The following is a 16,706-nucleotide window of genomic DNA, read 5'->3' on the forward strand; positions in this document are numbered from 1 at the left end:
TGCCTAGCCAAGTAGTTCCTATCAGCATTGCTGTGACTGTGTCCAGAAGTCGTGTCCAGGGAATTGGTCTTTAGGCTGAAATTGAGTGTTTTCAGTTCCTTAGTTTTAAGCATTTAAGAAGTACAGTTAACCTCTAAATGTATGACAGTGTTTAGTTTAGCATGCTAAACACAGCGTCTAGATTATCAGACTTAACTGCTTTTGCATATAATTTTCTGTTACAGAGAAGACAGCCTGAAATGAATAAAATTAACAATTGGTCATTCTAAACTAACAATATGCAAGAGTAGTGAATTATGACACCCTGCTCTAGCAATTCAATCTGCACTCATGCATGGCCAGGTAGATACAGGAATGTGTATGTCTGTCTGCTTAATAATATTACAAATATACTGTAAAGCTTCTATGTTTTTTCCAGATTCCCCCTTAGCTCAGCCTAATGACACTTGACTTAAAATAGTTCAATGTTATATTCTCTGAACTACATGAATCCATCCTCTGCCATTTGCTGTTCTTAAAACTTGGCTTATTAGCAGCATAATCTTTGGAAAAACTTATCCATAGTTACAGGCAAATGTCTATACAAGGTTGTTTGGTTTCTTAAAATTTCCTGGTAGCAATTGCAAGCCACCTATACATACTCTACAACTTGCTTTTGCCTCTTTCTTTCACAACTTGACGTAGTATTTTAGCAGAACATTCACTGACCATCGTGGTAATAAAACAATTGGGTCTTACCTTAAAATGTGAAAGGGAGACAACTTAGTAAAGGGGCTGTAACAAGTAAAATCATCCATCTCCACCAGGAGGAGGTTCAGAAAAATCAAAGATGTCCCATTTCCCTCCAATTCAATCAATGCTGTTCTTCCTACAGACACCACTGCAGGACAGGATTTTGTGTCATTTAGCACAGCACAAGAGTAACATGAGAGCTGTAATTCAGTGGGTTCTCTAATGTGGCTGTTAAATGTTATCCCTTTCCCATGCTCTTTCCTAATCCTGAGTCTAGGACTAGGCTCAGGATGGCATAAACCACCTTAACCCCAGAGGTGGGCTTTGCATAAACCCACCTTAAGCTCTGCATAAACCACCTTAACCCCAGAGGTGGGCTTTAGTCCACATCCCAGGGAGTTTAACAGCTGCTCTGACTGTATAGGGGGGAGAGAAAGTACAGGAAGATAAGCAAAACAGGACCTGTGCTTTTCAGAGAGTACCTGTGCATTTACATAAATGACAGAATCATCAAGGTTGGAAAGACCTGTAAGATCATCAAGTCCAACCTTAGATCTAACACCCTCCTGCCCACTGAACCATATTGTGAAGTGCCACATTCAACCATTTTTTGAATGCTTCCAGGGATGGTGACTCCACTACCTCCCTGGTGAGAGGGCACCCATTCTAATGCTTAACCACTCTTTCAGTGAGGAAATTTCTCCTCACATCCAGTCTCAACCTCCCCTGGCACAACTTGAGCCCTTTTCCTCTCATCCTTTGCCTGGGAGAACAGACTGATCCCCACCTGGCTACACTCTCCTTTCAGGCAGTTGTGGAGAGGGACCAGGTCTCCCTTGAGCCTCCTTTTCTCCAGGCTAAACACCCCCAGCCCCCTCAGCTGCTCCTCACACGATTTGTGCTCCAAATCCTTCCCCAGTTCCATTGCCTTTCTCCGGACTCGCTCCATCATCTCAATGTCCTTCCTGTAATGTGGGACCCAAAACTAAGCACAGGACTTGAGCTGTGGCCTTCCCAGTGCTGATACAGGAGGGCAATCACTGCTTTGATCCTGCTGGCCACACTATTGCTGATGCAATAAGCAACAAGCCAGGATGCCACTGGTCTTCTTGGCCACTCGGGCTCACTGCAGGCTCATGTTCAGCTGGCTGTTGACCAGCACCCTGAGGTACTTTTCTGCTAGGAATTTTTCCAGCTACTTGCCCCCAGCCTGTAGCACTACAGGTGGTTGTAACCCCAAGGCAGGACCTGGCATTTGGTCTTTTTGAACCTCATACCATTTGCCACTGCTCATGGATCTGTGCTATCCAGATGCCTCTGCAGAGCCTTCCTACTCTGCAGCAGATCAAGACTCCCATCCAGCTTGGTGTCCTCTGCAAACTGACTGAGGAAGGATTTGATCCCCTTGTCCAGGTCATCAATAAAGACATTAAACAGGACTGTTCCCTGTATGCTGGATGTAACTCCATCCACTACTACTCCTGACAGTTTTTTACCCTGCAAAGGGTGCACCTGTCCAAGCCGTGGGCTCCCAGCTTTTCCAGCAGAATTCTGCGGGAGAACAGGTACAGAGGCTTTACTGAATTCTAGGTAAACAACACCCTCTGCCTTTTCCTCATCCACTGGGTGGATCACCTTGTCATAGAAGGAAAGCAGGTTGGTCAAGCAGGACCTGCCTTTCCTAAACCTCTGCTGACTGAGCCTGATCTCCTGCACGTGCTGTGTGATCACACTCAAGATAATCTGTTCCATAACCTTCCTTAAGCACTGAGGTCAGGCTGACAGGCTGCTGGAATCCTTCTGACCTTTCTTGCAGATGCATGTCACATTGGCTAGCCAGCAACTGCTTCCTAATTATTGCAGATACTAATCAGGTTTGCCTTTGCTGGCAGATGTATTGGGACGAGCTGGTTTTTCCTTCAATGCCAAAATGGTCATAAAACCTTCTGAAACACTCATAAGAATATCTGCAGTGAAAGTGGTTCTGTCTCTGTAACACTATTGCTGTATTTTGGGGGTGAGGGGAGTTAAATTCGAAACTGTGGAAGATGCCTAACTAAATAAAATAATTAATAGAAATTATCAAAGGACTAAGCACAAAATATTGAGGCACTGTCACAGCACTGGTTCTGAAACTGCTGTTGCAATCCCTCATTTGACCTGTTGCTGCTGTAAGTCGCAAATAAAACTCTCATGAGATTAAGATGAAATTTCAACTGTCTGCTCATGTGAAATTGTGTTTATCCTCTGGATCCTGTGAGATTCAGAGGACTGCAATATATGTTCCTGTCTGAGCTTCTTTCCATCTTAGCCCATAAACGACTTTTAAAAAAATTCTAAATCCTTTCCCAGCTAGGAAAAAATATTTTATTTAAGCCTTGCAAACTTAAAATAAATAAATAAATAATCAATGCTCCCCGAGACATACCATCCTTCCTTGGTAGTGAAAATTGGAAATGTTTTCTACTTAGGTGGGAGTTCTATTTCCTAAAGGTCTTATTGTACAAAGAAATATTTCAAGTAAAGGTTAATTCAATTTTTTCTGCTCCTTCAGGCTGCGACTTTAGTTCAACAGAGTGCCTGAGGCCAGTTCTCTGACCACCTAAGTGAATGAATGATATTGAATGCATTTTTACTGAAATCTGATCCCAAACATGGGAGGCTAGGAGTAGAACACTGATATACAAGCATACTCAAGTTAGAGTTGTGGATGTCCCAGGGTGACAGGGCCTGGCTGAGTGCTGAAACTGGAAGGGGAGATTTTGTTTAAGAAACTGAGCATGGAAATTGGGAAAGGTGGGAAGAGAGAACCTCCAGATTCTCTACATCTGCCCCTTCTGTCTTTCAGGGAGCAGGAATATGAGACTAATGGTCATTATATTCTCTGTTGTAGCAGAGCAAGGTGTTACTGCCACAGACCATCTCTTCCCCCTGTTTTGGACCAGGCTGTAGTCACTCACAAACACATTCCTGACTGAGTTAGAGAAACCTGGGCTGGGGTTTGGCATCTTTTGGTTGGCTGGTTTTTGGGTTTAGGTGTTTATTTCATGCATTCATTGCAAGTGTGACTCATGATTTCTCCACTAGAGCCTCAGGGCAGATGGCTGCTCCAGCACCCACAGCACACAGGTGATGAACTCAGCTCCCTCCTTGACTTGCTGCCACCCCTGTTGTAGGGGGCAGACCCAAGATACTGTTCTGTGCCACCTATTTCCAGCTCAGGGAGCTTGGCAGGACCAGGAGGAATTAGAGAAGCCCAGAGCCATTTCCCATCTGCCATGAGACAGCTTGTTTAACAGGAAGGATTTATTTGCTTTTTCCGGATTGGGTTTCTTGCAGTGAAACGCCAGTCCGTGACTACAGACTCTAGGTAATATTGGTAAATATAAAATACACTACACTTTACTACCTTTATTTAACCTTTCTTTCTTTGCCAATTCTAGGCCCCTTGCTCAGGCAAAGCTTCCCTAAAGGTAGCCCGGTGTCCCTTCCCAGCACCTCATTTTCCACCACCAGGTGGCAGAAAAATACTCTACAGTGGCAGGGAAGGGACTGGCGAGGTACGCCCAGAAAACCCCCCTACATCATTAACTTAATAATGAATTCATTATTCATTAAAATAATGAATAAAAATTATCCAAGGACTAAGCACAAAATATTGAGGCACTGTCACAGCACTGGATCTCAAACTGTTACTCTTTGCTTGCAGGTATTACAAGCTTCAGATTACCCTATGAAAATACCTAGATCACTATTGTATCATATGAGACACATAGATCAGTATTGCTTTTGAAGACCATAAGGCTGCTGTATGTTTAGAAAAATAAAAATATTTGAGTGGATTTTAGCAAGAGTCTCTGGTAGCATTGGTAGAAATTACCTCTCTTATAAACTTTTAAAAACTTATGAAAATTGCCAAAATAGCACGTGGTATTATTAAAAAGAGACTTTGATATTGAAGAATAGTAAAGAACAAGAATAAAGCTGATTGTGCTGCAGCACCCAACACTCCTACCCTAAAAGATGATAAAATCACTGGCTACAGCTTCATTTCGTGCTTATTTCAATTTAACTGCAGGACTCAAACCCCAGGCATGAAACTCTGTCCTAAGAAACAAAAACATAAGCAAGTTTAGGTTTTTTTTGTCAGTCAGACAAAGCAAAATTGCCTTCTGTGGGCACAGCAGACTAATCCCCAGAAAAAACAGCACCATGTTAAACAAAAGGATGTGTGGATACTTCAGCATTAAGTGGATACAAATTTGGGCTGCATTTGGTTCTGACAGACTGAGTATGCATTGATTTCAGATTTCTGCCTCCTGGATGGCTTCCCAGACTATTAATCTGTTGTACAACTACTTAGCCCACCCTGTCTTTAACAAGAAAGCCATAATCACTGCATTTGATAGGCGCCCCAGCTCTCCAAGATGGCTCTTGGTGAGGCCATGCCAGCTAGACACTGACCATTAAGGGAGTTTGTTGGAAGAGCAGCTCATTCCTGAATAACATTCGGTTTTAGACATCTCCTAAGCACTGCACTTTTCATCCTGGCATCTTGTCAAGTGTGCATAGAGGTGCAGGTTTTAGAGCTATCCTGCAAACTTTAGAGTTAAACTTGGACACGCTAAGAAAAGAGCTTTGGGTATACTCCTTGAGAGGGCAACAAGGAGCATCCATAGCCTGTGGGGCTATGGCTGCTGCTGCTGTAAGGGTTGAGAGAATTGTGATCAGCCCCTGGATGGACCCTCAGGTCCTGGGGAGGTTGTTCAAAGCAGAAGGGATTTGCAATGAATTGTGACTTGGATGGGAAAGCTTTGGGAGGCAGGACTGCTCAGAGGAGATTTACATTACCCAAGCATCACATACTTGAAATAATTTGGGAAGGGCTGATGTGGGTGTTTGAGATCCACAGTCACAAAGGTTTGGGATGGGAGGAGTTAGGAAAGTCTGCTGTATGGCAGCTCCTCAGGCACTTCTAACCAGATCTTCAGACTGGGGCCAAGGACCTGTCTGCAAGGACTTTTGGGGCTGCTCCTTCCTGCTCTGTCCTTCACTGTGTCTGCCCCATGGAAAGCAGAGGAAACTTCAGCTTAGGATCTCTGTAGGGGAGAGGTGTGGTTTCCAGATCAGACTAAATCAACATGAAATTATGTCAGCGTTGAAGAAAGACGTGGTTGTTGGGAATGACAGTCTTCGAGCAGTTAAACACACTAATGATGCTGCACTCTCATCTTCACATGGACTTCTTGGGAAGCCTGGAATATAATCTTAAAGCTGAACTGAGATGCTTTAAAAATCTCTACAGAAGTTGGTTGAACACTCAAGTCATTAAATATAAATACTTCATGTGTATAAAAATCACAGGGACGCATCTTTTGAAAGTGATTCTTTGGTTAACAGTCAGAACATTAAAACTACGTGATCTTGTGTTTTTGCTGGAAGAATCATGTGAAGACACATGTTAAAACCTTGAGCTATAGTGAGGAACAGGTTAGAAATCTTTATTTTACTTTCATAAATACAAGTAACTGCAAGGATAGGGATGTATTACATTCTTTGAGAAAATTGCACATGGAAATAAGTCAGTGACAATAGTGTCAACCTATATGCAGGTAAAAAGAAAGACAAGCCATGGGCTGAAAAGCTTTTGTACTACCTACAAACATCAGAAATCAAGAGTCCAGTGAAGCTGATGAGAATCTTTGCGCTGATATCAGTATGATATTACTGCACAGAACCACATCACCTTACATATATATAGCTGATTCTATAGATATATATATATATCTATGCATATGTGTATATACATACATATATAATGATCTATAATACTGGATCCACAGTACCTGTGAGTTGGTACTGAAGAGTTTCTCAAGAGAATAATAGGGAAGGTTATGGAGAGGCAAGGCATCACGGAGAGTTTGGGAAAAAGGTGCACTTTGGGGCAGGATATATTCCAGGTCCAAGATGCAGAATAAGCGGAATAAGCGGAACTGAGAGTAAATATTTGATAAAATTGCAGTATTCAGATAAGAAACTAGAACCTCATCCAGGAAGAACAGACTGTCAAGGTGAGTTCTGCACAGAGTGTAGAAATTTGCCTTTAACCCAAGTTAAGTCTGTATACCATCTAGACAATGGTAATTCTTGGTAGTAGTTTCAAGGGCTTATATGTGTTTTTCCCACTTAAGCTTACACAGAAAAAATGTAGATTTGTGGCCTTCTGCAGCTGTGATGCTGAGGCAAATCCCTCTGCTGTCAGGAGACAGTGGGATGGGAAGACTGTGCAGCTCTGCTACTCCACTGAAATGTAAATAGAAGCCTACTATAGCTCACTCTGTAAATTTGCTTCTGTGCAGGAAGAACAGTAGTGCTGATGTAGAACAGCAAGATCTGCTCTTGTTTGCAATAAAAGCATCAGGTACCCACTGCCTCAGCTGGCAGAAGAGATATACACAGTCCAAAATCCCCAGGAAGCCTGCTCTCATGAAAAAGATAGGAGGAAAACTGATCTGGCAACTGAGAGGCCATGAGAGTGCAAGGCTCTGGGATCTTGCCAAAGCTCTGGGGCAAGTGGGAGGTTGCAGCTGATTTTTGTGAATGAAAAGAGGTCTGAAGGAGGAGGTGGAAGATAGCTGGATTGTGTCAGAGCATTGTGAGCACAACAGGAACTTACTGGGTAATTACTTTTAGAAAGCTAAATGGAAAGGCAATGATGGGCAGAGTAGGAAGGTACGCACACAGGAGCTGAATTTTTGTGGGCACAGTTACAAGCTGTAGCTGTCCTCCACACATACCTAGTGGGAATGATGGCAGGTTCAAGTGCTAGAAAATAGCTCATGGCCTAATAGAAACCTTCCCAAAATAACAAGCTCACTTTTTTTAGAGGGTATCTGATTTCTGGCTTTTCCTTTTTGGATGTTAAATTTTGGGCCACGAAGACTTCATGCTGAGGGTCTCTGCCTAGCAAAGAGGTTTATTGTCAGCAAAGTCATCCCTCTACTGTTTCTTTCTGTACATTCTCTGTGAAGACTGACTGCTATGAATACACAGCTCTGGGCTTAAACCACAGGCAGGAGCATTCATTCATGCAAGCTGAGAAGGTGGCTTTTGTGGTATGACAGAGCTGGAGCCACCATCCCACTCCATAGAGGACATTCTGGATGGAGTTTCACCTCCTAGCTCAACTGAGCTAACTGTGGGCTAGCAGAGAATGGGAGATGTTGACCTCCCTCTCTCTCTCCCTCCACATGGTGTCCCTACTGCGTGACACCCAGAGACTGCTGCCACAGGAGACTAATCCAGCAGGATGTGGATGCATTTCCCGTGGGATCAGTGAACTGATCCAGATCACCAAGCAGGCATGTGATTGCTAATGCAAGGACTGGAGCCAGGGCTGGGAGAAAGAAGAGTGGGATCAGCACTTTGGCAGCAGACTGCAGTTAAATTGGATTAAACACAGCACAAAGCTGTACACTGAAAAACTCATCACATCATGATGATTTTCATTTGGTAACTACACCCCAGAGTGACAATCGGTACTTGCAGGAATCCATGTTTATTCAACAGATGGATACAATACACTTCTGTCAACACAAGATTTTACAGGTAACGGCTGGTATATAATGAAATTAATGAAGAGTAAAAAATGAGATAATCCTTGAATTAAAATAGTGAAGCAGTGCCGTCAGTTTTAGCAGTTTTAAGACTGCTACTTATCAGTTATCAATGAGATACAGTGCGACTTTTTCTGCTGGGACAATTGTAGCCTGCAAGCAAACATTTCACATCTGTAATGACATGGACTGTCTAAGGTGCATATCTCAGCATGATTACAGGGTCACAGAATCACAGAATAGTTTGGGCTGGAAGGGACCTTTAAAAGTCATCTAGTCCAACCCCCCTGTTGGGGACAGGAACATCTAGTAGACCAGGGCGCTCAGAGCCCAGTTCAATCAGACCTTTAGTATTTACAGGGATGTGGCATCCACCACCTCTTTGGGCAACCTGTTCCAGTGTTTTATCACCCTCCTTGTAAAAAAATTCTTCCTTCTATCTAATCTAAATTGACTCTATTTTAGTTTAAAACCATTAAAGGTCACCCTTAATGGATCCATTTAGTCCAGAGAGTTTGCTAGTCTGCTGTCTACACAGACATTAACCTGAGATAAGAACTGATGTCTCCATTATAAAATGTGAAATGTGAGAAGAAGATAGAGAATGTATGTTTTCTTCCATTTGCATATGTTTGGTTTGTGTGACAAGGGGCTAAGAGAAAGGCTTATAAAAAGCAAGATAAAATGCAATGATGCTCTTCAGGGGCAGAGGCATAGGACAGTAATATCAATCTCATGTTTCTTAATGAGCTCTAGGTCTCCATCTAATTTTAATTGTCTGCCTGAAATAAGAAAATACTTTCAGGCACTTATATTCTGGTCATTGTTAATGAACAGCATATAACACTCAAGAAGTTTCTTCCATTTCCTGCCTCATTCTGGCTTATCCATTATGGTCCTCAGTACTACAAGAAAGTGAATTTTCTTCTATTATGAATCTCAAAAACTTGCCATTTTCTATGAATGATAAGAATAACATCACTGCAGGAAGGGAAATATATACAAAATGGCATGTTTTATACAAAGATAGGGAAAAAAAGGCTTTTTCTTTGGGGAACATAATTTAATAACCAAATTTTTCCCCTTCAGCATTCACAAGACTTAAAGTAGAATGCCATTGTTTGGATTTCCAGCTCTACTTCTGTAATTGACAAAACCTTTTTCTGACAAGTGGCTTGTTGAACCAAAACATAAATGCACAGCCAAATCTAGCTGTGGAAGGCAAGCTGTGTGCTTTTGAAACTACACAAGCTTCCTCTGCTGGAAGAAATCCACAGCTGCAGGGCTACCCATGGCATCTTGAGAGGAAGAAAGGCTCCATCACAAAATTTGTAGAAGGGACACCCTTTCCCACGGAAATTGAAAGCTGAAATTGTAAAATTTTGGTGGAAACTGAGAAAACCCCAATGATTTGTAGGTGTATAATTGCTGCATAGTTTGGAAGTACACTAGAAACTAACCTTGTGGAGCATATACTCCCAAAGGCAGGGAAAATATCAGTCCTGGACAACACAGATCCTTTATTATTTACAAGGAAATGTGCTTTTTATCACTAAACATATTTTTTTTTTAAATAAAATTGCATCCTACCCTTGTGTGGTTCCTTGGCTCATTCCTGGGAGAGTAAGTTGCTGTTTGAGCAGATGTCCCAGAAAGGAAAGCTGAAAGGACTGGACATTGATCTGAAAAGAGAAGCCATAGTCACGATGACTCAGTGTGCAGAAATGAACATAACTTATACCTTTGGAGTTTAATTCACTGATTTAGATATCTCATATTTATAAAGTTTTCCCAGAAAGATGCTTTTCTGTAGAGCCACATTGAGGATATTTACAGCACTCACATTCTGACATTCTTCTACTCTGCTGAAGGAGCACATTTTCAATGCTGAACCCCCATCTGCTGGCATGTCACTCAGCAGTCACTCACTCTGAGATTTTTCTTCAACTCCTTGGGCTTTGTTTTAGTTTCTCCCTCATGATGATTGACAATATGAGACTGTCAATTTTCATTAGTCTCTTTCCTAGCTCATTCATGGATATGCTGAGCAAGATGGGTCCCATATTGGTCCTGCGACAGCCAACTGGTAACACCCCCCACTGTGAAAGGTTTTTGTCTTTTTCTTTCCTCTCTATCCTCAGTTAGAGACACATGTGAGGACTTCCCCTCTTGCCCCAGGAACACTTAAATTCTTAAATGTCCATTTGTGAAGGGCCTTGTTAAAGTTGCTGTGCATTGTGTGATACAGGCAAGAGTCACACTTTTATTATTATAAATTTAAAAAGAGCTGGGTACCTGGTGCACCTTTCATCTTAGAAAACACCGATTACCTTACGTTGTTCATTGGAGAAGTTTTGGTGTTTGTCAGTAAGGAAAACATTTTTTCTTCACAGGTAGTTATAAGCAGAAGTTCACGGTCAGAGCCTTTACAATTATGTAATAATATTTTTCTTTTGTAACTCTTATCTTACTGTTAGAGACTGAAATGTTATAATTTATGGCTTAAACATAACCAGCAAGGCAGAAAATATGCATATGCAAAGTATCATGTTAAACTGAAAGCAAACCAGCTATTGAGAAATTGATATGTAAAATAAATTGAATTTTTGAATGCTTGGAACATCTGGCTTCAAAAAGATACACCAGAGAACTGTCTTAATGATAAGAAGTGTTTATTTCTGAAGTCTCAGTCATTGTATTGGGATGGTTGGCTAGCTTAACATGTAATGATTCTATTTAATAAAGATTTCTGCAAGACTAACCTTTCTTTGGACTATAATACACATTTTTTTTCTCAGAAAATATTAAAAAAACCCACAAAAGGTTGAGAAAAGGAGAGGCAAATTTGGAAGGCTTCTGTTATTTACTCTATGAGATGGAGTTGAAATTTAGACAGAAAGACTAGCATTTACAAAATGAACAGCAAACACACACATTCATTATTTTAAAATTACATTCAAAACTATTATTTTAAAATTTCTACAAGTCCTGGGAGAAATACAAAGTGTATCAGAACATGAGATACAGTATAAAATTTAGAAGCTGACAAGATATTAGACCTTCTCATGCATTGTTCTGACTTCATTAGAACTTAACTTAGACTAGTATCTGGGTTTGTGACTGAAGAGTTTTGAATCTGCTCCTTTGTTTTCCTGCATTTGACAAGTAAATCTGCCCACAGAGTTTATTCCACAGCCCAAACAATAATTTTTCAGGCACAGAATCTGGTTGAACATATAATGCAGAACTTCAAAACCTTGAGATTAAATAAATCCGATGGTACACAAACAACAGAAAGACCCCACAGTGGCCCCAGGCCAGGAGCTCACATGGTGGAAGTCACTTCAGAGCAGCATGAGAACTTTTTGGTCCTTATGTGCCTTGAGCTAGAGAATCCACCAATTGTGATTAATTAATTAATTGTGAAAATTAATTAAGTCTCAAAGAATATACTCATGGACAGAAAATAACAGTTGTTATAACCTTATATGACCTATAATAACCTTTCATAATACAAAAGAGAAAAGTTGTGTACCTTTTTTATTTTGACTCCACACTGAATGTGCAACTGCAGAAAAGGTAAAGCAGCAGATAAAATCTGTAATGAATATATAGAAAAAAAGCCCCAAAATAAAACAGCATAAACAATAGTAAAATTGACATTTTCTCAATGAGGATTTTTAATATTATGTGATGTAGCAGAATCTCAATGATATTCATGAGACAATGAAAAAGGTTCACTTGTAGCCCACTGACTTTCTCCCTAGCAAGTTAGAAAAACTTACTGCAAACAGTGGATCAACCATGGAGATATTGTACCTTTTTTTTTTCTTTTTTTAAAGAACATTGCAAAAATGCTTTAGAAAACAATCTAAATAGAGAGTTTTGATACTGATTCTTGTGACTGTTATTTGATTTTTGATTGAGGTAGAACACAAATGAAAAGACTTTACATTTCTCTGAAAATTACATGCCAATTACAAAACAATAGAAACTTATTCATATTTCCTGAAGCCAAACCCCGCAGAACCTCAACTCTATCCCAGCATTAAGGAAATTTTCAACTCCTTCATGAACAACTGGAAGAAGAATTTCAATATTTCAATTTTCCGTTTCTAGCCATCATCCTTTCTTGTTTCACTGTACTCAAGGGCTGGTATATTTAGTTTATTTTCTCAGGTAAAACACCAATGTTGTTGTGTGTGGGCACACTTATTTGCCTGCATAAGGCTGTTGGCTAAGTTTATTTGAATAATACTTTGACGTAGACATCTTAGCAACATTTATGTAACTCCAAGTTTCAGGAAAACCAGATTGAGCATTAACTCAGCCCACATAAGACAACAAAGAATATAATAACTATAGGAGAAACTTGAGTGGAAGTTCCAAGCACTTTTCAATAAGACCATTTTCTATTTTCAGATGTTTCCTGCAGTTAAGAGATTTGTACAAACTCTAGTGAATTATTAAATGAAAAGCAACTTATGCTGCAGTGGACGCTCACATCATTTAACAAAATCACTTGAAAAGACAGCGAGCCTCGCTGTCCTATGGATCCCAGCCCCAGCGGTTGACAGGTTTCAAAAACTTTAACACTCATCAAACTTCCTAGGTTTTTATGCCGGGGCGGAAAAAGGAGAGAATCTTAGGACATTCCACAGCACATGGGAAGCTGTGCGACTGAGCTGTTAAATTTCAGTTGTAATGAAGAATAGAGCATTGCCGAGCTCCCAAAGGATTTGCATGTACGCAGAACTCCCGTGCGGGAGAGACCTCAGTGCTGACCCACTCTGCTCCCGCTTAGGAACTACAGGAGAAGCACGACTGGCATTTTGGGTTGCGGCTTCTGACAGGAAGCCAAGCGCTTCCTGGCACCGCAGCCTTCGGCGGAGCACCGGCGTTGCGGTGCGCTCCCCAGCCGTGGCAGCGGCCCCGGCCCCGGCCCCGGCCCCGGCCCCGGCCCCGGCCCCGGCACCCGCCCGCGGGGCTCCTGCCGCGCCCATGGCGGCGGGCGGGCAGGTACCGCGCAGGGCAGGCGGGGCCGCCGCTGCCGCTCCGCCCCCTTCTCCTTCGCCTCCTCCTCCCGCCTCAGGTTTGTCATCGTGTCGCCGGCACGGCCCGGAGGAGGAGGAGGAAGAACAGGAGGAGGGATGAGGAAGCCACTGCCGCCTTTGCATCCGTGACGGGGGCCTGGAGAGCCCAGGCTTGGGACGGCCCCTTTCCCACCGCCGGCGCACAGGCGCTGCTCGCCCGGGGGAAGGGCCAGGAGGAAGAGGAGAAGGAGTAGGACGGCGGTGCTGTGTGTGAGAGAGCGTGGAGATGAGCTCAGCTCTGTGCCCTGGAGCCGCCTGAGGAGAGCCGGCTGCCTCTCAGCCTCCCTCGCCGCCGCCGCCATGGCTCACTCCCCCGTGCAGGCGGGGCTGCCGGGGATGCAGGTGAGCAGCTGCCCCAAGGGCAGGCACGGACACGCACCTCGGGCCGGGCTGGGTGTAAAGGGGAGGATTCCTGCGGCCGGGGGGACAGGGCGAGGGGAGAAAGCGCCTCTTGGCCCTGGCTCGGCCGCGGGGGCTGGGCTGGGGGCAGAGGAGCGGGATGGAGACGAAACGTGCTGTCAGCGCTTGGCGTGGTGCCCAGCGAGGTCCCTCCGCCTGGTGGATCCCTGCCTGCCTCTGCCTCCCTCCATCCGTCCTCGGCAGCCGCTCTGTCGCTGCAGGCGTGCGGAGCGGAGCGTGGCGTGTGGCCCCCTCCCCGGCCGGGAGTTCTCCTCGGTGTTTTAATTCCTGAAGCCAGCCGCGGCTCAGTGGGCGATTTTCGGCCCCGTTAGTTTGAGGTGCGTAGGGGAAGCATACGTAAAGCCAGTCCGTACAAGCAGGGCCTGGAAATGTTGACCTTCAGCGCATGCTGCAGTGCCCATGTCTGTGGTGCTGCTCTGAGGTGGGTACTCGGGGATCGTGTTTGGCTCCTGTGTTTCATTCCGAGAGTTGGTCAGCTGCTGGTTGTTATACGGTGGAATTTGCTCGTTCTGTGTCTTAACTATGTATTTGAAATAACTAGTGTGGTTTTTTGCTGGCTGAGCTGGCTTAGTCTGAGCTTCCCCCCACCTCGTTTTTCTTGGTTTAAATGGAGACTGCTGCCAGGAAAACATTAAGGTCAGTGGTAGCTGTGTGTTGTTATACTAATATTCCCCACATCTGATTAGAAACTTTCTTGCCCTTATCTCCAAAGGAGCAAATTATTAATGACATGTAAGAGTTTCTCTTAAATTTCTCTCCTGGATTAAAAGTATTTGTGCATCACTTGGTTAAATATGGATTTACCATGGTTTGTTTTATTGTGAGTCAGGATTCTAAGTCATGAATCTCTTTTCTTTCCAAAATCTGAGGATTTGAATTGAAAATGTTCCATGCTTAGGCATAGCATGAATTATGTGCTCATACACAGTACTGGATGCCCTGTAGCCTATGTAGGCCCACTCTCTGAGCTAATTAATCTATTACTGTGTAGGTCCTGCTGTTGAGAGTTCAAGTTCACCTTCCAAATATAAGCAGTTTGCTGGTTGCCAGAGACAGAGAAATGAAGGTTTCTTGATTGACTATGGATGTTGTTTGGGCTTTTTAAAAATTCCCTTGAGACATATTAGAACTACGACAGCTGCCTACTTTGAGACAGAACCTATAACACTTTAGCATTTAAAAATCAGATTTGTAGTTGCTTGGAAGTGAGAGAGCGAAGATTATTCCATCAGTGTGCACATACTGATGATGTATGTCACTGCATGATCCGAGGACCTGTGCTTTTTATTGACTTGATTTATTATTTGGTTCTTCAGGGTTCTTGTTAGTCCACATAATTGCTTCAAATAGTGCTTCAAATAATTTTATTCAAATGGTGTTATTTTTCTCATGATTTTTATTCTATTACTATTTGAATTGCTTACGTGTGAACTTTCACAGTCTAAAGAAAACCGCCAGAACACCAAATGAGAGATCTGCCGATAGGTAGAGGCATAAATTCTGTGAGCAATGTGAATGCTGCTCACTAATTTTCTCTGCCCAGTTCAAGATGTCTGTATCCATTTCCATTCTGTCAGAATATGTAGCAGTTTTATAGTGGTCTGTTTTCAGTACACAATTCTCTTTGATTTCACTTCCAAATAAATGTTCAAAGAGTAAAGTACATACCATGTGTGACATCTGCTTAGATAAGAAAAAGATTTGGGACTTTTTCATTGTGTAGAAGAGAGGAATATAGCTTAGTTCTCTGGGTTATAATTAAATTGCCTGAATCACGGGACTATCTCTTCTTTTTCTGTAGTGTGATCCCTCCTCCTCACCTACCAGCTTCTGCCACAAACGGTGGAAGCAGTGTCAGTGACAGTTATGCAGCTTTCTCCAACATTCTTTGCTGTACTCACACAAGAGAGCAGCCATTGTGCTTGTGTGTGAGCAGGGTAACTTCTTGACCCCAAAAAATCACTTGGAGGGACATCACTTTTATTAACGCTGTTTGGCCTGAGCATGGTAGTGTCAGTAGAGCAGGGGAATGAAGGATTAATATATTTCTCCCTAAGCAAGATGTCTGATTGATGTTTGAAGAGTGATGCATAAAAAATGAGTGGGTAGACAGTGAGGCAAGGGAATGAGAAACTGTGGAGGAAATGTAGGATGGTGCTGGAAGGTTGTCAAAAACCTGAGATTTGCTGTCTGCTGCACAATGGGCATGTTGTAACCTGAATAAAAACAGAGTGGGGTTTTGACCTAAATTTCTGTCTGTGCAGTTTAAGTTTGGACTCAAAAGTTTTTGCTGTCGTTGTTTTAACAACAACAGGAGGGAAACTGTCTGTGTAGATATGAGTTTGCGTGTGCAGGGTGAAGCTGCATCATGACTGAACTGAGGATGTGCTGTCTTCCTTCTTCATGCCTTATGGAAGTGGCCTGAGGAGAGTGTGTGTTTGCCTGTAAACGTGTGAGATTCCTGCAAGACTGGCTCGGAGTTAGTGTATATGACCTTGATTTTCAGACTGGCCTGCATTTCAAGGCTGTGGTAAGCTTCTGGAGCTTCTTTAAGGAAGCTGTATTTTAAATCAAGTACTGTGTTTATAAATTTATAGTAATAAATTCCTGTGGTGCTTTTAAAATTCCATCGTCTTTAAGACAAGCCTCTTCTGTGTGATAAACCCCTTTTTTATCTTCCTCCCTTTTCAGTTGTTTTTGTAGCAATAACAGTGTTTATGCAGTAAGTTATTTTTATTCATTCTTCATTGTATTTTCAGTACAAGAGCTACAGGTTCTTAATGCAAAATGTAAATAAGTGTTGACATTCATGCTGTGTTGAATACCAGAAGTTTAACTAAAGAAA

At 42.6% G+C, this 16,706-nt stretch overlaps 1 protein-coding gene across 1 annotated transcript in view; it reads left to right on the top strand.

Moving 5' to 3' along the window:
• The first annotated feature begins 13,448 nt into the window (after window positions 1-13,448).
• STK24 (serine/threonine kinase 24) overlaps window positions 13,449-16,706 on the top strand; it is a 52,261-nt gene continuing 49,003 nt past the window's right edge. Inside the window, exon 1 of the mRNA XM_053971434.1 lies at window positions 13,449-13,783. Coding sequence (XP_053827409.1) covers window positions 13,742-13,783 — 42 coding nt within the window. The 5' untranslated portion in view covers window positions 13,449-13,741. The remainder of the gene's footprint in view (window positions 13,784-16,706) is intronic.

Source organism: Vidua macroura, chromosome 2, assembly GCF_024509145.1.
Source record: "Vidua macroura isolate BioBank_ID:100142 chromosome 2, ASM2450914v1, whole genome shotgun sequence".
NCBI classification, from domain to species: Eukaryota; Metazoa; Chordata; class Aves; order Passeriformes; family Viduidae; genus Vidua; species Vidua macroura.